At 40.0% G+C, this 20,347-nt stretch overlaps 2 protein-coding genes and 1 long non-coding RNA gene across 8 annotated transcripts in view; 1 reads left to right on the forward strand and 2 right to left on the reverse strand.

Annotated features, from left to right (window-relative positions):
• LOC107704562 (centrosomal protein of 95 kDa) overlaps positions 1–20,347 on the forward strand; it is a 201,714-nt gene that overhangs the window by 167,303 nt on the left and 14,064 nt on the right. For all 5 annotated transcript variants that reach the window (XM_016507520.1, XM_016507516.1, XM_016507517.1 and 2 more), the window contains one exon: positions 9,320–9,466. In XM_016507520.1, the coding sequence (XP_016363006.1) occupies positions 9,320–9,466 (147 nt within the window). The remainder of the gene's footprint in view (positions 1–9,319; positions 9,467–20,347) is intronic.
• Positions 257–1,215, reverse strand: LOC107704564 (uncharacterized). The gene is made up of 2 exons (XM_016507522.1): positions 1,188–1,215; positions 257–1,116 (listed from the first exon to the last, which is right to left on the reverse strand). The coding sequence occupies exons 1-2, from the start codon at positions 1,202–1,204 to the stop codon at positions 405–407; spliced, it is 729 nt and encodes a 242-aa protein (XP_016363008.1). The 5' UTR covers positions 1,205–1,215; the 3' UTR covers positions 257–404.
• Positions 3,932–4,787, reverse strand: LOC107704565 (uncharacterized). 2 transcript variants are annotated; one of them, XR_001635974.1, is made up of 3 exons: positions 4,610–4,787; positions 4,428–4,501; positions 3,932–4,196 (listed from the first exon to the last, which is right to left on the reverse strand). It is a non-coding gene; the product is annotated as an uncharacterized LOC107704565 (long non-coding RNA). The 2 variants fall into 2 exon arrangements; XR_001635973.1 differs by having other exon boundaries at positions 4,428–4,787.

Consider the following 20,347-nt stretch of genomic DNA (forward strand, 5'->3'; position numbering starts at 1 on the left):
AACTGCTACCTGGTGATAGCCACTTGCTAGGTCAATAGACGAGAACATCTTAGCCTTACTCAAAGCATCCAGACTCTCATCTATTTGTGGCAACGGGAATGCATCACGCCTAATTTTACAGTTCAGCTTCCGGTAGTCCACGCATAGCCAAAGACTCCCATCAGTCTTCTGGACTAACACCACTGGAGATGCATACGAACTGGAGCTTTCTTGGATGACATGCTTTTTGAGAAGTCCTTCAACTCCTGGAATTGGTTTGGTGGTATACGTCGGTATGACTGTGAGACAGAAAGGTCATCGTTCAAGGGAATCTCGTGCTTTACCAGTTCAGTATAATCGAGGTCTTCATCAGTGATGGCAAACACGTCCAGGTATCCCCTCAGAAGCACTTTCAGCTCTGCCTGCTATGCAGGGGTACCGCCGATCTGCACTTTCTCCAAGGGACACTGCAGGTCACCGCTAACCCCCGTCATTGACCTCTGGTTTACCATAACTTCCTCATGATCTGCAGAGATTCGATGGAATCTAACTTCGCAGGAGGTACTCTCAACACGACGACCCTGGGCAAGTACCCCTAGTTTCACCTTGGGTGGCAACCACCCACCTTCTGGGGACAAGTTTACTACCTGCACTGGGAATACCTGCCTACCGGGTGATACCAAGGTAGGAACCAGGACCAAGCCACCTGGCAATGATGCCTTACCTGGCTCAAACAACCTTAAGTCTCTGTTTTCAGCTAGTTCTTTATGTGTTCTGGCCTGAATTGTAGCCACTGAGGCTGCAGGTGCGTACGACTTACGTGTACCTGCTACCCGGACCACAGAGTTCGCTCCTACTGGGGTAGCCTCTTGCACTCGGGTAAGGGAGGCTCTCCAGTCAGCATCCAACGTCCCCTCCAAAGCATTGTCAAACTCAGCTTGAATCAGTTGTTTACACCGCTGTGCTATGTTCATGCCAAGTATGCCTGGGGGCGCTGAGTCAGTCTCCCCATCATTCTGGTCACGTATCACCAAGAACCCACACCCAGGTATAGTCAACCCCATTACTTGGATATCAAGTTCAACATACCCAAGGTAGGGAAGAGGCAACCCGTTGGCGGCAGTAATCTTTAACCACCTGCTTGTACAATGCATGTCTTTGTCGGTAGGGAAGAGGCAACCTGTTGGCGGCAGTAATCTTTTAACCACTTGCTTGTACAATACATGTGTTTGTCTTCCCCATGAAGATGTTTTTTAAAAAAGCTCTCTGTCAAAGTACTCACGTTACTGCCAGTGTCTAACAGGCTGGATGGCTACAACCGGATGGCTACCCCCCCAGCGTGAATTTCCACTTCTGGGCACTTGCCCACCGCACGCTCCAGAAACCGCTCTTTTGTCAATGTGCCAGTCTTTGAGTCATCGGTGCCACCTCTCATTGCTCGGCTCTTCGCAATGGAGGCGCACCGTTTCCCGGAACCGGAGACTCAGGCGTAGATGGCACAGGGTTTTCCTGGAAGGGCTGCCCAGTGCATTGCCTGACTATGTGCCCAATGCCCTCACATCTCAAACAAATGGGTTGGCCGTCTCGGGAATATCTTGGCTTAAACTTGGGCTTACTAGGTTTCTCACAAGTTGGGTCAGACCTCTGAATCGTGAGATCACGGACAGCGTTGGTAAGGTCACCGATTGCTTTCCCTTGTTGTGTAATTACCTCTTGTAGGGCTACAGTCAAGTCATTTGGTACAGTGGTTCGGAACACAATGTGGTGCTTGTTGCAGTGCAGCATTTAACCCTCTGGGGTCCGAGGGTGTTTTGGGGCCTGGAAAAATTTTGACATGCCCTGACATTTGTGCTTTTTTCAGTTGCTTACAAACATTTGAAAGACTAAAGTTTAATAACACTGTAATCAGCACAAACTGGGCTACAATAATATGTGTGCAGCATGTATGTACATGATGGTGTTTTTGAGAAAACAACGTTTATGCGTGCTTAGTGAAAAACTAAAATTTTAAAGTCACTGAAATAAGGCCTTAAAACACATACAGAACATTTGTTCACAAGACTTTTGAGAACTGGATCTTGAAGTCTAGAGTTTTTGCTTCAAAATTATTGCTTTGGAACACAATGTGGGGATTGTTGCAGTGCAGATGTTAACATCAATGACAGTGCATGTGAAAAATCACGAAAATCCTCACCGTCCAATTGTTTTCGCGCATAAAATTTGTGCAACAACTGGGAGGTGCTACGCTTTTCCCTGAAAGCTGCCCTCAAATATGAGAACAGGTCTTCTGCTGACTTATCTCCCCCCCCCCATACACAACCTGACTTCATCTAGTGCTGAACCCCTTAAGTGGGAGAGGATAAAATCTACCTGATCCTCAGTATTCAACCCCCTCACTCTTATAACCCTCCCCAGTTCCTCAATGAACTCATCAACATTTTGGCAGTCCTTACCTGGATCCCCACTGAAAGGTTTGTCAATTTGTCTCTCTCTTGGGATATACACATAGGATCTAGTATGAACATTAGTCATGTTAGCAAGAGCTGACATTACTTCATCATGTCTACGCCCCAACTCCAAGATCTGGGACTGAAGCTGTGAGACGGGGTTACCTCCCTCAATGTCCATTTCCGGCGCCGCAACACCTGCACCTTGAATGTCTTCTGCCATTGCGGCTGCTCCGTCCATGTCCTCAGCATCCATGACTTTGAGCCGTAGTCACAGAAAGTCTCAGTTCTCAAACAGTCAGTTCAACAAGCACTGTCCTCCTCGAAGTCCTCACACACAGCAGTCCTGCTACACTGGCCCTTTGTCCTGCTGCCGCTTCTGTCAGGATGGCACTGCAGGTCCTTCCAGCACTCAGTCGCCTTTCGCCACTACCGTTGTTTGCACCCTTCTACTTTTGCACTATCGTAACAAATAAAAATCAGCCCCAAACAAAAAGAAATCCCACTTCTGACACCAAAATTAGATGTGGCCGGCTTAACGTCCGGAAACTGGCACATGTGCGATCTCACATCCTTGTACTCCCCTCTTAACATTAATACACAACAATTAATGCATGTTCCTTCCATGCATGTGTTACACTGTATTATTTTACATTATAACAGTCTTCAAAACATATTTTAAATTAACTTACGCTCAATCTCCGTTGAAGTAGGCAATGTAATGTAATTGTAACTGCTGCTTCTATCGGCGCTATCTCTGTTCCTCTCTGACGCACACTCTCTCTCTTGTGTGCATGCTCAAACTCTTAAAGGAGACAGCACGCATAACTGCATCATAGCGAAAACTTAAAGGGGGACTCACCAGGGGAATTAAATATTGGACTATTCCTGCCCCGGTTACACTCTCCCCTGCCTACAGTCAACGTCCTCGATGACTTCTCAGTTCCCCTCTGACGCACACGCTCTCGTGCGCATACTCAAACTCAGCACGCATAACTGCATCATAGCAAACACTTAAAGGGGAAAAATCACCAGGGGAATTAAATATTGGGCTATTCCTGCCCTGGTTACATATATATATATATATATATATATATATAGTGTGTGTATATATATATATATATATATATATATATATATATACACCTTGCTATGTGTACTGCGTTAGGCTAACCGAGACTTGTCATTTGCACTTATATATTGTTGCTCTTTTGTTAGTTTTGACTGCCTTTATTGTACCTGTCAGGATGGCACTGCAGGTCCTTCCAGCACTCAGTCGCCTTTCGCCACTACCGTTGTTTGCACCCTTCTACTTTTGCACTATCGTAACAAATAAAAATCAGCCCCAAACAAAAAGAAATCCCACTTCTGACACCAAAATTAGATGTGGCCGGCTTAACGTCCTTTTAATATACTATGGAAAAAGACAATTCCAAGACACCTAATAAAAAAGGATTATATTATTCCTGACTGAGCCTCAAATGAGACTCAGCATTAATGTTTTAGTTTTTTTTTTCTCAGGATTCCGATCCAGTTGAACAAGAGAAGTCGTATAAAATAGAATAACAAAACAAACACCCAATTCACTTCAATGGGCACAGAAAACGAAATAAGGTAGTAGAAGAAATGTAAAGAATAAAAATAAGTTCTTTACAGTAATAACCCCTAATCAAAACACCAGATCACAAGCCCAATTTGACTTGAAATAATGCAACCAATGTTAAAGAACCAATAAAGGTGTGCAAAACAATGGCAGTGGCCTATATGTGCCTGATAAAACAGACAAAAACAAAAAACAACAGCATGAGCATACATGAACAATCTGCACATCTTGCCACATAAATGCACCACCCACATTATACACAGTTCACATTTTAACCTCTTTTAAACATATTAATCAGTAAATAGACTAAAGGTAACAGTATACATTTTATACAGGGTACAATACTTTTCATGCCATATACGTAAACACACTTTGGGAGAAATAAATGAAAAACTCACTCTTATATGAGCCTCTGGATTATCAATCACATGGAAACTGGCACATGTGCGATCTCACATCATTGTTCTCCCCTCTTAACAGTATAATACACAACAATTACTGCATGTTCCTTCCATACATGTATTACACTGTATTATTTTACATTATAACAGTCTTCAAAACATATTTTAAATTAACTTACGCTCAATCTCCGTTGAAGTAGGCCTGAATCCCCTCCCCCACCGGAGATCTCTCATGTGCAGCAACAAAACACTAATATAAACACTGAATTAAGTCATCCACTCTGTGCAGTCACACAACTGAAACCACCACAGGTCCACGAGTTGATAACCAGCCTGGATTATATCCGTTTAACAATTTTTTAACAACTATTTTCTCCTCACTTGTAACTGCTGCTTCTATCGGCGCGCTCTCAGTTCCTTGTAAAAGTGCATGTAGCATCCTATGACCCCTTTAAGAAATCATTGTAATATGCTGATTTATTATCAGAATTATCAGTGTTGGCAACAGTTGTGCTGCCAAATATGTTTAAAAAGTTAAAAAGAACAGCATTTATTCAAAATATAAATCTTTTCTAACAATATAAATATTTGCTATCACTTCTTTGAGCTGTAGTGTATATTGTTAGAAAAGATTTTATTTTAAACAAATGCTCTTCTTTTTAACTTTTATTCTTAACTTTTATTCATCAAAGAATCCTGAAAAAAAAGTATCACAGGTTACAAAAAAATATTAAGCAGCACAACAATTTCCAGCACTGATAATGAATCAACATATTAGAATGATTTCTGAAGGATCATGTGACACTGAAGACTGGAGTAATGATGCTGAAAATTCAGCTTTGCAAATGCAGCCTTGATGAGCATAAGAAACTCCTGTAAAAAAAAACATAAAAAATCGTTACATTAAAAAACTTTTGACTGGAAGTGTGTGTGTGTGTGTGTGTGTGTATATACACTGAACAAAATTATAAACGCAACACTTTTGTTTTTGCCCCCATTTGTCATGAGCTGAACTCAAAGATCTAAGACTTTTTCTATGTACACAAAAGGCCTATTTCTCTCAAATATTGTTCACATCATATTTAAATTCAAATTCACATTTAAATTCAATGTTTTTAAATTAAGTGTTTTTTTATTTATTTATTTATTTTAGGTTTTGTACAGCTGCTTGTGATGTAACACATTTTAGTTGTAATTTATTATAATAAGACGCGTTCATTATAAGATCAATAAAAGTAAACGGGGCCTGCTCGTTCTGCCTATAATATTGTATGTTTGAGGTTTGCTTTCCTTTTATTTTGTTTATTTATTTATTTATTTATTGCATTTGCAGCTTTTGACCATTGAGTGGCGCTTTAACAAACCCAAGTTATCAGGTGAACAAATTAAAGCACATTTCCCCTAGTAGCAGTCAGCTTCGACTTGCCAATGGGGGTTACATATGACAGGCGGCAGAAAATCTAAGAAAAACAATGTATTTAAAATAAGTAATATTCACAGAAGCAACTTTAGTACTTATGCACTTATGTGCATTTGTTATTTAGAACGAATTAAGCAGCATAAATGTCAGGCCTGTGAACCTGTGCTTATGTTTTCTCTGTGCTACACAGTACTACATGATATTTTAGATTTTTACACATTTAAGAGGTGTGCAGTATTATTTATATCATATAAATCATGTTATATTACCGTAAAAAAGAAACAGTGGTTTACTTTGCATCGAAGCCAGTTCAGATTTGCTAAATGTCAAAATTGTCACATTACTTAATACTTGTCACAAATACAAATGTTTGAAATGTTAAAATTTTGCTAATAAAACGGCATGCATTTTCAAATATTTTGTTATTCGTTATCAGTCCTTTATTTTGACAGAGAACTACATGATGTGGGTAAAAGAATTATGAATGTCCATGAATTAGGAAATCCTTGTGCTTTTTTTTTTATTATTAATTTTTTTCTTTATTTTAGTAAAAAACGTGAGCATGTTGTATTTAGCTAATAAAATGATGAAGTATAACATGAAAGTGTTTAATTGATGTGTTCGACACAAGTGTTCAACTGGTTTTATTGGATTTTTGAGCAGTGTGTTATGATTATCATCTATTTTATATTATCTAAACATTACCTGCTTAGGTAAAGCATACCTACCAACTATGAATGTGAGTGGAGCAGGAGTTACAGAGCTGTTTTATTCACTTGTTTATTGTTTTTGTTTTTTTGTGCTGCTTGGTTTTGTTTTGTTTCAAGAGAGACACGGCGGGCAGCGAGAGAGACAAAGAAACTGGCCGAAAGAGACCCAGCATGTCTGCAATGTCATACAAATCTGAACTGGCTACCATTATTTTGTTCCCATTATTTAACTAAAATAAGAAACAAATAATTAAAACTTGGCCACAGTTTAGCTAAAACAGTGAAACTGAAAAGAATGGTCAGATTAATCAAATGTCCTCACGTTTAAACCCACAAGTTCTCTCATTATAATCAACAAACGTCTCACTGTCGTTATTAGTCCTTCATAGATTCAGTCTTACATGTTTTCTGTAGCTTATTGTGAATATAAACCATCATTAATATAAACCATTTTGGACACCGCAAAGCTAAACTGCACGTTTATTTCTGTGTTTTGAAATGAATGTTGTGAATCCGGGGTTGTTCTCTGTAGTCATTCAGAGAAATGGGTCAAATCTCCACAGATGAGTTTGGCTGATCTTCAAAAGTCATTTTGACAAAAGGCTAACATGTATACTAACTTGTATTGACTAATTCAGGGTTTTTTTTTAACGAAATACACAAATGACAGACTTTAAAATCATATTTTGTATTCCACATTTTGCATCAAATCACACAGGGAATACAAACACTGAACTCTATATGAAAATCTGCAATAATAAGTTTAACTGTTCCCATGCAGAACTTAGCTTATAAAAACATAGTTCTGGGTTTTTTAGCTTGTTTACTGTACACCTTGTCACGTAGCAGCTTTTAGGCATTGCTCTGTTTATCGTTATAAGTCAGAAATGACGAGGAGGCAGCTTCCCGCAATAGAAAGTCAATGGTGAGCGTTGGATTGCCCCCCTCCTGTCTCTATAGTACATCGATGACGCGTCGGTGTCCATTAAATTACTCATGAGACTACGTGTTCTTATCCTATGAGAAGACGCTTCGCTTAATTATTCACAACAGCATGTGTTGATTTGCTATGCCAGACGTTTCAGACTGTGAGATGACATAGCGCACATTAACTGAGAGAAACGTTCATGGATCGAAGAAGAGTGTTTGTTTTTGCTTTGTAATAAGAGTTCGGCACAAACGCGGTATATTCACTTGGTGAGCATAACCGTTTTTACAGCTCTGTGACACAACCATTCAAAAGGCTTATATAAATGCCACAGAATAAGCCTTAAAAGTTCTCAGAGGTGCAACAGCGCGTTCATATATATGGTTTCGATGCAGAATGAGCGAAATGAAACTGTCTGAACACGAAGCTGTGTGTGTTATCTGTCTCCCCTCTTCCCCCTCCGCTGAGTCCACTCCGCTGTGCACCACGCCCACTTTTTTTTAGCATTTTTTAAAACTGTGGTGAGAACTAACCAGTGCTGAAACGGGGGGTTTCATGACCCTTTAAGTGTAATCTAAACATTCAAAGAAGTAGTCTAAAATAATGACTGGTTCTGTACAGTAAAAAGTAAGGAACACCTCAAGCACTGCCGTCACTGTAATATTTCATCGTAACTGTGGTCAAATAGCTGGAACATTAAACATTTATTTGATAAAAAAAATTTCTCTACTCACAAGTGAAAATGTCACCGTTCCAGCTTTATTGAGCAATGGTGTCAACCATCCATTTGAGTCACCTGGTGGTGATTTGGGTTGTATTTACATGTAGTGAATAATAGGCATTTCTTTTAAATGCATAGCGTTTTTGAGAGGAATGCGGAAACTTGAGCTGGCTTGAGCTCATGAGTCCTTATAGTCCACATCTGTGTGCCGCTGCTTCTTCCACTGTAAATCTATAATGGCGGCAATGGAATCTTGTGGGAGACTATGGGTGGTGAGATCATCAAGAACAAAGGCGATTTGGGGGCGGAAAATCCTGACTCTCATCACTTTGCAGTGAGGGCAGGATGATTTATCCAACACTGCTTTAGCATGGGCACAGACAGAGCAGGTGTCTGAAGGAAAAAGATTCTAAGGCACTGGCGTTCAGTGCCAGCCTGCATTCTGCGCATTTGAATGCCATTGGCTGATTCAATAAGGCTTCAGTCTTTTCGGAGAAAGGTGTTTCCTTTATAGCATCAGCTATTGACTCAATGTCAAGTTGAACCAAAATGAAAGGGAACTCCAAGACATTTACAATTACACACCCACCACAGATGATGTGTGCAAGTTAAAACAGATTTGTGTGTTTGTGTGTGTTTCTGTGTTTCAGGGAGGCTTAAATGACTATAAAACATTTCTTTAAATTATTTAGTAGATATCCGTTGAAATGCTTCATTTTGCATTCATAATATAATATATTTTAAGTCTAATAAAGAAATGATCTCAAAGGGGGATCCTTGGCATTAGAATTATGAAAATTATATGATTATGAAAACCGCTGATACAAACAGTCTTACAAAGTTACATCAAGGGTCAAATAAAATAGAAATAGCACCTCAAAGTTACAAGTTGCAATTGCATGAAGTAACCACTTTTTGTATGTATGCTGTACAGGTCTGGTAGAAGATGTTTTGCTTAGCAAGAAAAGAAAAGAGAGAGAACAATTTATCAATGTTTATTTTTTGTGTCAATACAATACATTACAATATATGCACATTTGTATTGCTTTGATAAGAGCTTGTCGTGCAAATAATTTAATCAGTGGAAAAAAGTTGTGTGTGTTTTTTCAGAAGCTCAAGCAGATCTTTGAAGAAGGATTGGAACTACAGAAAGCTCATCTGAGAGAGCAGCGTGCATATACTAAAGAACTGCGTCAGGAGAATTACCGCAAATACAAATATGAGATTGAGGACATGGAGAACTACTACAGAGACCAGGTAAAAACAGTATTTATTCATGTGTGTGTTAACATATTGTACAGATTGTCTTTAAAATTAGAAGAGGTCACATTGTTTGATAATGGACAGTGAGTATTTGCTCTTTGAAAGCAAGCAATGCTCAAGATCAAAGTAACAGTATATGTTGCAAAGTAGTTATTTTTGCAGGAAATTTAATCTAGAGTAACCATGTAGGAGGTCCTTTTAAGACTATTAGATTTTTGGACTATTTTGTAAGGTAAAAGCTTTACATTTTTAATGGCACTTTTAAAGGTGTCATGAACTGAGAAATCAAATTTCCCTTGATCTTTTGACATATAACAGGTCAATGTACTATAAAAACATCCTGTAAGTTTCAAAACTCAAAACTTTCTCGTTCGTTTAAAAACAGCTTTTATTGAAACCAAGCTCAGAAACCGACTCGTTGTCGAATGTGCCACTTTATGACATAATAGTGTGGCTAAGCACCGCCTCCACAATAGAAGATCAACACCTGCTTCTACATCACTGCCTCTTTAGCCCCAACCACTGACAGCCGCTTGTAGTAGGAGGAGAGGAAATACTAGAGAGACACAAACACCGTATTACTCCATCAACAGGACCATACAGATGGCATTACAAGATTACAAGACACTGCGTAGTGTAAGTTGTTAAAAATAGTCTTTGAATTCCTTGTGATCCTAACATATCTACATCGGATGCGAGCGCTGTTGCGTCATGTTGCGAATCAATTTCTCTTTCAGGTCAGAAGCGGCATGAATGCTTGTATGTCAGGCGTAGAGCGGGACATCAGTTTACTGTCGGGATTTGTTGTGTCAATCCATACAGCATCCAGTGTAGACAGAATTATAATAGGTTCTGTTGTCTATAGTCGCATTAAGCCACTCGCGTCCGATGTAACCACGGAGTAAAATTAGCAAAGAGCTCCAGATCGTGTCAGTGAAACACTGTTTGTTTGTTTGCTTTACTTTGCTACGGATTCATTTTTAAACAAGACAGTATGATGCAGGCTTTTCAGAGAGACTGTCAGTAAATAATGATGCAGCGCTTGGTCTGACTATAGTGGATCCAACAGTAATGTTGCAATACAATAAGTGACTACGTTTACATGGACATCAGTAATCTGATTATTTACCTTGTTCTGAATAAGACAATATTGTTATTAAGGTGTTTACATGAGTTGCTTTTAGAATATTCCTTTCATGTTCCCGTTTTACATGTTATAGTACATAGATCGATTAATGGCACACGTCATTACGTCATTACGTCCCCACACCACGCCATCCGACATCCAACCCAGAATTTCACGTATAAACATATAGTTTGTCTTCGTTATGATGCCATATACAGTTTTGGGTGTTTAATTTTTTATTTTACGAAAGCTTCAAGTGCAGTTAATTCTTTGTCATACTATACGTGCAAACAGATGATGGCGTTGTTGAAGCATCTTTTGTTGGCTGTCAAACGGTTGACCACTGCCGTGTGTGTATCCTGTCGCAAAATGCTGTAATAGTGTGATTAAGGTGTGTACATGTCTATACTGCACTTCAATAATGCGACTAAAATAGGAATTCTCCACATGTCTTAATTCGATTTCTGTTTACTTCAAATAGTACTTTAGCCGGAGTAAGGTAATCAAAAATCTCTGTTTACATGGTAGATTCTTAATCAGAGTATTGCCTTAATCGTGTTAAAATCGGATTATTGTTCTCCATGTAAACGTACTCAATGTGAGTAAACGTGCTTTTACCACTACTGCATTGTCTGTTCCATTGTCTGTTCTATTACTTCTAAATTATGATGTTTTTTAATGTAAAATCACACTAACATTATAAGTGAACCTCAGAGAACATTATAAAATAATAATAAAAAAATGCAGTTCGTGACCCCTTTAACTCAACTTTTTTCTTTTAATTGATAACTCTATGGATGTCCACAAAGATAATGCTATTCAAATTTATAGTCTAATTTATACCCCATATATAAAATAGTCAATATATGCAAATCTGTGACCACAACTACAATTAGTTTAAACAAATTATTCATTGCATGCCATAATTTTTATTACATTGCATGCTAAAATACTAAAGGCTCGAGTCTCTATAGCTGTTACGATCACCAGCTGGAGTGCCCATGAGCTCCACTAGAGGGCAAGTCAAGTCACCTTTATTTGTATAGCGCTTTGTACAATACTGGTTGTCAAAGCAGCTTTAGTGTCAAACAGGAAAATTTGTTTGTCAATAATGTAAGACAATAACAGTGTCAGTTTTCCAGCTAAAGTTAGTTCATTGATGATTCAGTGATGTCATCATGCAGTTCAGCTCTCTTCCAATAGTGTCTGTGCAATCAGTCAAGCGTCCCTAACTAAGCAAGCCAAAGGCGACAGTGGCAAGGAACCAAAATTCCATCGGTGACAGAAATGGAGAAAAAACCTTGGGAGAAACCAGGCTCAGTTGGGGGGCCAGTTCTCCTGCAGACGAAACCAGCATGGCGTGGTTTAATTCCAGGCTGCAACACAGGTGCAGAGGACTTGTCTGGTTCCCGTTGTCTTGTGCCGATGGTGGTCGAGGTGATGAGGTCTTCGCAGGGGATCTGTCTCTGGGGTGCATCTACTGTAGTTGACATGGTCTCCGCTGACATTCAGGGCCGTAGAGGTCGCGTCTCTAGGTGCTAATCCACCATCTGGTCTGGATTTGGACTGGATCCAGGTGACTACGGTGACCTCGGAATAAGAATGAAATGGACTGACTAAAATTAGCATAGATGCCATTCTTCTTACAATGTTGATACATTGTCGTAAATCGAATCGTAAATCGGGTGGTATGGGATGGGTTTCCATTTCCGGTTGACCTAATTAATGCAGCCTAACAATCCTTTAACAGATTTGAAATATGGAAATGTGGTAGTGTGTTATGTATATGCCAGGTTAAAGAGATGGGTCTTTAATCTAGATTTAAGATAACAAATAATGCTAGGAAGACTGTTCCAGAGTTTGGGCGCTAAATTGGATATTTTTTAAGAAATATCAGCATTTTCCAGCAAAAAATGCTCCAGTGCACCTTGTAATCTCTGTGGCTCCTTGCACTCGTCAATTCCTATTGATGTTTTTTTTTTACAAGCAAATGGGCTAATTCAGATACCGATCTGCCGATTTTGAAATGTATTTTTTTTTTTCAAACAATATGCAAGAAAGAATTAAACTATGAGTATATGAACAAGATGTTTATTTTCTGTATTACAGGCTAAACTCTGTAGCAATTTAAAATTAGAGACAACCACTGCATTTTCATCACGATCCAAACAAAGATGAGCAGTTTTTGATTTAAAGTTGACATATCATGAAAATCTGATTCCGGTTTTAAGTGCTATAATCGGGTCCCCGGTGCATCTACCAACCCAGGAAACATGAAAAAGATTAACCCAGTAACTTTGTTTTGGTAAGCTTTTTTCTGCAAAGGGATCTTATTATACTATCACCTCCCCTTTATTTGCACGTTTCCTGTCACGGTGCGTGCAGAGAGATGAGGCGGGGACTCAAGTTGCAGGAAGAATGGGTCTTTTAATGATAAAATGAAACAAAACAACAACAAAAACTACTCAGAGGGGGAAAAACAGGCAGGCAGGCTAGGAACAACAATACGGGTAGACATAATCCACACCACGAGCACAACTGACGAAAAACAACGGATCAGCACAGGACTGCAGACACCAGGAGAATAAATAGGGAACAAATGAGGAGGGTAACGAGGGAGACACAGGGGGAGCAACTTAAACAATAATGAGGTGACAAGATGGGAGGGGACAGACAATAAGACAGGAGAGAGCACATGGCACCAAACAACCCCCTTAATCCCAGGGTTTACTTCAGGGATTTGTGATTTAATTGAAAATATCAATTGTCTAAGTTCGTTCAAGGAGCTTTGGGGTATTTTTCCTTTTAAACCAAATTCTCAAAATTTTAATGAACAACTGAAATATCATGAAAAAGTACAATAAAATAATGCCTCACACAATAATTTAAGTTAGCCAGAAATGTATTTTGTGAGTCCATCAATTTAAATGCTCTTTGTTCTGGCACTTTAAAACCAAAGTGATGAACATTGAATGACACTCAATCTCCAGCAATTAATTGAGCTTGATAACAGATAACAACAATGCAATTGTAACCCAAGGAAATTGATTTTGAAAATCCCAAGTTTGGAAAAAAACTGTCTCAGTCCCATGTAGTGTGTGTAAAAAAAATATCTCAGTCCCGTGTAATGTGTGGGGAAAAAAATATATATATATCTCAGTCCTACCACTTCACCGGGAATACCATTCAGTTAATCAAGTACGAAAGAAAGAAGAGCTGATGAGTTGACAGAGTGCGACGAGATGACGAAGAGCAGAAGAGTTGATAGAGTGCGACGAGATGATGAAGAGAATTTGTTCCGGAGGAATCCACTCAGATGATTCAGGTCCAAATGTATCACCGAACAACAGTCCAAGGGAAAAAAACAGTCAGAATGTCTCAGAAAACAGTCACGGAAAGCAATAAGTCTTCGACTTCTCTTCCACAGTGTTTCAAATTCAACCTCCCAGCTGACATATAAACAATAAACCAGCTATTCAAAGACAACTTGCAATATAAATGCTTATTTTAATCAGTATAGTCAAAATTACTCACACGCTATGCGTTTTGTCCGTGCTTCATGCACATTCACTCGTGCGCTATTGCTGTGCACTCTCTCCCCGCATGAACTACCCAACCTCTTAAAGGGGCAGTACCAGGTTTTAAAGAAGTGTGACTAAGAAGTAAAACAGGATAGAAATATCAAGGGTTACATGCTCACAAAAAAAAAAAAAACACAGGAGTGCCCTCTGGTGGCTGTCTTGGGCATTCCAGCTGCAGACTGTGACATAACCCCTCCCTTAAGGAGCGGATTCCAGACACTCCACCAAATGTCAAAGGAATCCAGGAGGGAGGCGTAAAGGAGGTGGACTAGGAGGAGGGACAGCGGGCCAGGCCTGTGTAGGGGAAGAGGGCCTGGACCCTGAGATAGATCATGGAATCAGGGTGGAGCTAGTGGAGTGTAAGCCCACCAGAGCGGAGCTGAAGCCCACCAGGGCGGATCTAAAGTCCACCAGGGCAGAGCAGGCGGAGAAGAGAACCACCACTTGAGATGAGCTGAAGTGGATGCCGCTGTCTCGGGAGGTTCTGCAGCAGAATCCGCCACCTCGGGAGGAACTGGAGCAGGCCCTGAATGCTCCTGGAATGGAGCTGGCTCTGGAGTGGACTCAGAGGGCTCCAGGACTGGAGTGGGCTCTTGAGTGGACTCTGAAGGCTCCCGGAACGGAGCGGGTTCATGACTGGACTCTGAATGTTCCTGGACTGGAGCTGGCTCTTGAGTGGACTCTGAGTGCTCCCGGACTGGAGCTGGCTCTTGAGTGGACTCTGAAGGCTCCCGGACTGGAGCGGGTTCATGACTGGACTCTGAAGGTTCCTGGACTGGAGCTGGCTCTTGAGTGGACTCTGAAAGCTCCCAGACTGGAGCGGGTTCATGAGTGGACTCTGAAGGCTCCCGGACTGGAGCGGGTTCATGAGTCGGCTCTGAAGGCTCCCAGACTGGAGCTGGTTCTGGAGTGGAATCTGAAGCAGCCCATGCCCACAGAACAGCCATGAGGTGAAAGGCAAAGATGGCCTTCTTGATTATGGCAGCAGCAGTGAAATCGGGCAGCTCTGTGGTGACTTCTGAGACCACCAGAGTCAGGTCCTCCAGAACCACTGGACTTGAGACCACCAGAGTCAGGTCCTCCAGGACCACCGGACTTGGGACCACTAGAGTCAGGTCCTCCAGGACCACCGGACTTGAGACCACCAGATTCGGGTCCTCCAGGACCACCGGACTTGAGACCACCAGAGTCGGGTCCTCCAGGACCACTGGACTTGAGACCACCAGAGTCAGGTCCTCCAGGACCACCGGACTTATGATCACCGGAGAGATGACAGCTGCTCGCACTGACATCAGTTGTGGGTCCGCCAAACTGGACACCAGCTTCAAACGCCCTGGGCCCACCTTTCTGAATTCATGCGGCATGTTCATAATACCCAAGAACACTGAAGTGGTATCCATGATGGCTGAAGATTCTGGTGTGGAGGCCATGATGGCTGGAGACTCTGGACTGGAGGCCATCCTGTGAAGAGACTCTGGACTTGCTGCAATCTTTTAGTGGGGCTCTGGGCTGGTGGCCATCTTATGAAGAGCCTCTGATGTGGCGGCCATGTTGTGAAAAGGCACCCCATGAGAAGGCACCTCTCTTTGCAGTACTCACTGCCCTCCACTGTGGACGAGGTACTCCACAAACCCCTCAAAAGATAAATGTTCGCAACCCAACATCCTCCAGTAACTAATGGGCTCATCAAGGGCGTAGTTAAATAAGTCCTTTAGAGTGGAGTCATTGTAGCCCAGCCCCTCTGCAGCACCCCTAAACTCCAGGGCAAACTCCCTCAGATCAGGCGCTTGTTGACAGAGGGAGCTCAAGGCATTGAGCTGGAGCATGCGCTGGTAGAGGGGGCTAGAGAGAGTGGAGACAGGTGGATGGGGCAAGCCCTTCTTCCGCTGAGTCCTCATTATGGCTGATCCGTTCTGTCACGGTGCGTGCCGAGAGATGAGGCGAGGACTCAAGTTGCAGGAAGAAGGGGTCTTTTAATGATAAAATGAAACAAAACAACAACAAAAACTACCCGAGGGGGAAAAACAGGCAGGCAGGCCAGGAACAACAATACGGGTTGACATAATACAAACCACGAACACAACTGACGAAAAACAACGGACCAGCACAGGACTGCAGACACCAGGAGAATAAATAGGGAAACAAACGAGGAGGGTAACGGGGGAGACACAGGTGGAGCAACTTAAAAAATAATGAGGTGACAAGATGGGAGGGGACAGACAATAAGACAGGAGAGAGCACATGGCACCAAACAACCACAACACAAGCCATGTGCTCACAAAAAAAAACACAGGAGTGCGCTCTGGTGGCCATCTTGGGCACTCCAGCTGCAGACTGACAGTTTCAGTATTCAGTTTTCAGTTTCTGACAGTAACTCAGGATATGTGTATGATTGAATGAATATACTTCTGAATCCTTGATTTATCCATTAACAAGTGATCTGATTTTTATGATTATTTGTAAGCTTTATCCTACATTCTAATTTATATATATATTAAGCTGTTTTTCAGATTTTCACATAACTTTGCATATGTCAGCTCTACATCATGCTGGTAGATTTCTGTAGATTTACTGATGTTAAGTAGATTTAGTAAATTTATGATGCTCAGAAGGCTAACAGTAAATTATTGAAAGATGAAGGCTGTAATAATATTGCTGTCTACTAGAGGGACCTGTATGGAATTACTTTTGTGCCAATAAAAATGGATGTAATTTTTCAAGAAACTTATGAAAATATAAATTGAAACTGAATAAAATGTCTTTGAAACAAACAAAAAAATAAATAAATCGCAGGCAAAATCTTTGACTTTTTAATACACTGCATGTTTTGCATACTGTTTTCCCCTCTTTCTTTCGCTGATCTGTACTTACAAATGCACTTCCAGAGTTTTCATTTACGCTTCTAAAGTTTTCGTTTATGCTTCTGAAGTTTTCATTTACGCTTCTGTTCTGGCACAAATCTCTCATGGGGGCAGGGCTAGCAGAGGTGTGTTCTCATTGGCTACGAAGTTTTTGATTGACAGTTACTTGACCTGGAAGTGAAGGCGTCAGTGTTGCCCCTGCCGCCTGTGTGGTGTGGATGTGAGCCACTGTTAGCATATTTCTATCAGAGATGGCAAAAGTACACACATCCTTCACTCAAGTAGAAGTACAGATACTCATGTTTAAAAATGCTGTGGTAAAAGTTGAAGTACTGACTACATAAAGCGTGACCACCATGTAGAACAGGGCCAGAATGGGACAGAATTTCACTCATCCAGGCCATCCCATGCACCCACAACAAATTCTGAAACCATGGACAACACTATTTTTTGTATGGCCATCACATAAAAAAGGTTAAAATCCTTAGGCTGGGGCCGTGCATATTTTTATATTTTCTAAATTGCCTAAATGTCAAAATTAGTACAACAATAACTACACCATGACAATATATTTATAGAAAAATCCTAATATTGAACATCTTATTGCATTATCATGAGTCATATTTTTCCCTTATGAAAATTAACTATGGTTTTATTATAGTAAAAGTATAGTAACCATAGTTTTACTATGGATGAGAGGCCATTTGTGCATTTTGAGAGAGAGAGAGAGAGAGAGAGAGAGAGAGAGATGCGATTAATCGTGCAGCCCTACTATTGAGGTTTGATTAGATATACTGTATATAATACTGAAAATATTGTATAATGTCCAAAGTTTTCATAAAATATTTGTTTATTGCTGATCATTCTTTTGCATTGTAGGGTCTAATTAGGTTGTGCTGTTACAATTTAAAGATATCTGTTTGTGAAATTATGTCTCACAGAAAGTTTTAAAATGACTGAACTGCTCTTATAATCTGTTTGGATTCAATCTACTGTACATGCTATAGTGCAGTATCCGGGAATAATCCGGGAATTTCCCGCATTATAAACGTGCAGGAATGTGTAGAATTATGCGCAGAAATTTGAAGAATCGGAGCGTTGCCAGTCAAGACTAACTGATTCATGATTTATTAGAGATTTATTATGGCGAAAATACAGATTAAAACTAAACAAGCCTGTTTTGAAAATGTAATAAGTAGAAAGTACAGATATTTGTGTAAAAATGCAAGGAGTGAAAGTAAAAAGTTGTCAGAAAAATAAATAGTGAAGTAAAGTACTGATACCAGAAAAATCTACTTAAGTACAGTAACGAAGTATTTAGATGGGAATTCGCATTCTGAATCACCTCTACGACTGGCTTGTTTTAGCCCAGTCAGAGGACGAGCTACTATCCCACAGATCCCTCCTCCTCAGCCACTTAGAATGCCTGGGACTCAGGGTCAATTTTGCCAAGACTAATTAGGTTGTGCTGTTACAATTTAAAGATAATACTAGTATCATACAGATCTGGCCACTGAGAATGCGTGCGCAGAGGAAAGGGATCACGCGTGACCACGGTGTATTATGCAGGGCCACAGGGAATGCTCTAACACAGGAAAGACATGATCAGTAGGGGGCAGTCATGTAACGTACTGAACTGAATCGGCAGAGAACATTAATCATGGCATTAATCTGTAGTCTATTGAAGTTTATTGCGTGTACTACGCGAAGGCCAATAAAACATTCAGAATTATGTTATCAATAGTATTATCACGTGTTTATCATGACAGTTTGATCACTGAAAAATCATTTCAAAAGTATTACTCTACAGCCTTATTTTTATTATGCTCCGCTATAGCCTACGTTGTGGATCATCTAAAATCACGATCTAAAACGTAGCTTCATGTGGTAAGAATTAAGAAAAGAAGAAAAGGCTTATACACGAAATATATTTCACTTAAATAATTTACAGATTAAAAAAACGAAAGAAAAAAATGTGCTGAGAGACATTGTGACTCGCTCCGAAGTTTACAGAAAGGATCCGAGACTGCAGAAATTAAGCGGCATCCTGCCTGTTTTCTTTATTTTGCAAAAGCTTTGCACTTTTAATTATGTTTTGCTTCTGTCTGTATGACCATAAATTACGGAGTAACCGTTTCCTCAGAAGAGGAAAAAATGCGCTGATCGAGTTGGCGCCTCAAGCGCACACAACACATTTTGCTAACTTGACATCACAACCTGTTCATTATCTAAATAAAATACCGCTAAAGAAACATATAAAAAGTTACACTGCTCAATTTAAATAGTTCATAGTACAACTTGTTCACAACCTCACTGTGCTGTTAACTTATATTTTAGAAGGGAACTATAGCGTATGGCTATTTTTATAATGTTTATAATTTTCTAAACATTTTGCTTTATTCACCGGTATTTTAGCCTACATTATTTCTGAATATATTAGCCTAATAAAATGCGATATAAAGCCTACGTGATCTTTTTTCCTCTCAAAGCGAAGTTTTGTACGAGTAGCATAATTTTTGACCATGCAGTAAACATTGTAAATATCTTGAAAAAATACTTAAAGTATTTTTCGTTTAAAGTTTTTCCGTTTGTTTAATACATTCGGCCAAAATCTTGTTATAAAAAAACATGCTGTATTGGCCATGACTAGACGCAAAATACCAGACTAAGACTCCATTTTTTTTTTTGAGTAAAGTAATTTTATTATTATTATTATTGACAAAAAAGTTTTTAAAAAATAATGTTATCAATCTATATGTTTTCTACTGAAACCCGTTTCGGAACGGTAATAGTATAGGCTACAGAAGGAACGCAAGAACAGTTTTTAAGCTGTTAAGCGGGTTTTTTTTTTTTTTTCTTTTTTCGTTTTTAAGCCCTGGCTCTCAGTGTAAAAATGTAAGGAGTGAAAGTAAAAAGTTGTCAAAAAAATAAATTGTGAAGTAAAGTACTGATACCAGAATATTTGTACTTCGTTACTTCCCATCTCTGATTTCTATGTAATTTTGTGATACAAAGTTAGGAGTTTTGTTCTTGAATTTAATCTGTATCTGTATTACTCTGTTGACGTAAGCTTTTAGGAGTGCACGAGATCAAACATGGGAGAAAATGAAGGTCTATTGAGTAGGGCTGCACGATTAATCGCATGCGATATTTAACGCGCATCTTATCAGTAAAGCCGGTCTGTAATCAGCGGTAAATCTCCATCACCTGCGTGCTTTCACATTGAGCAGCATTAACTACACAGAGCCGTTGTTCACTGATGAGCAGCGCAAAAAATCGCGCGAATATGAACGTGGTTTAGCGCAGC

The sequence above is a fragment of the Sinocyclocheilus anshuiensis genome, unplaced genomic scaffold (assembly GCF_001515605.1).
Source record: "Sinocyclocheilus anshuiensis isolate Anshui unplaced genomic scaffold, SAMN03320099.WGS_v1.1 scaffold2480, whole genome shotgun sequence".
Taxonomy (NCBI): domain Eukaryota; kingdom Metazoa; phylum Chordata; class Actinopteri; order Cypriniformes; family Cyprinidae; genus Sinocyclocheilus; species Sinocyclocheilus anshuiensis.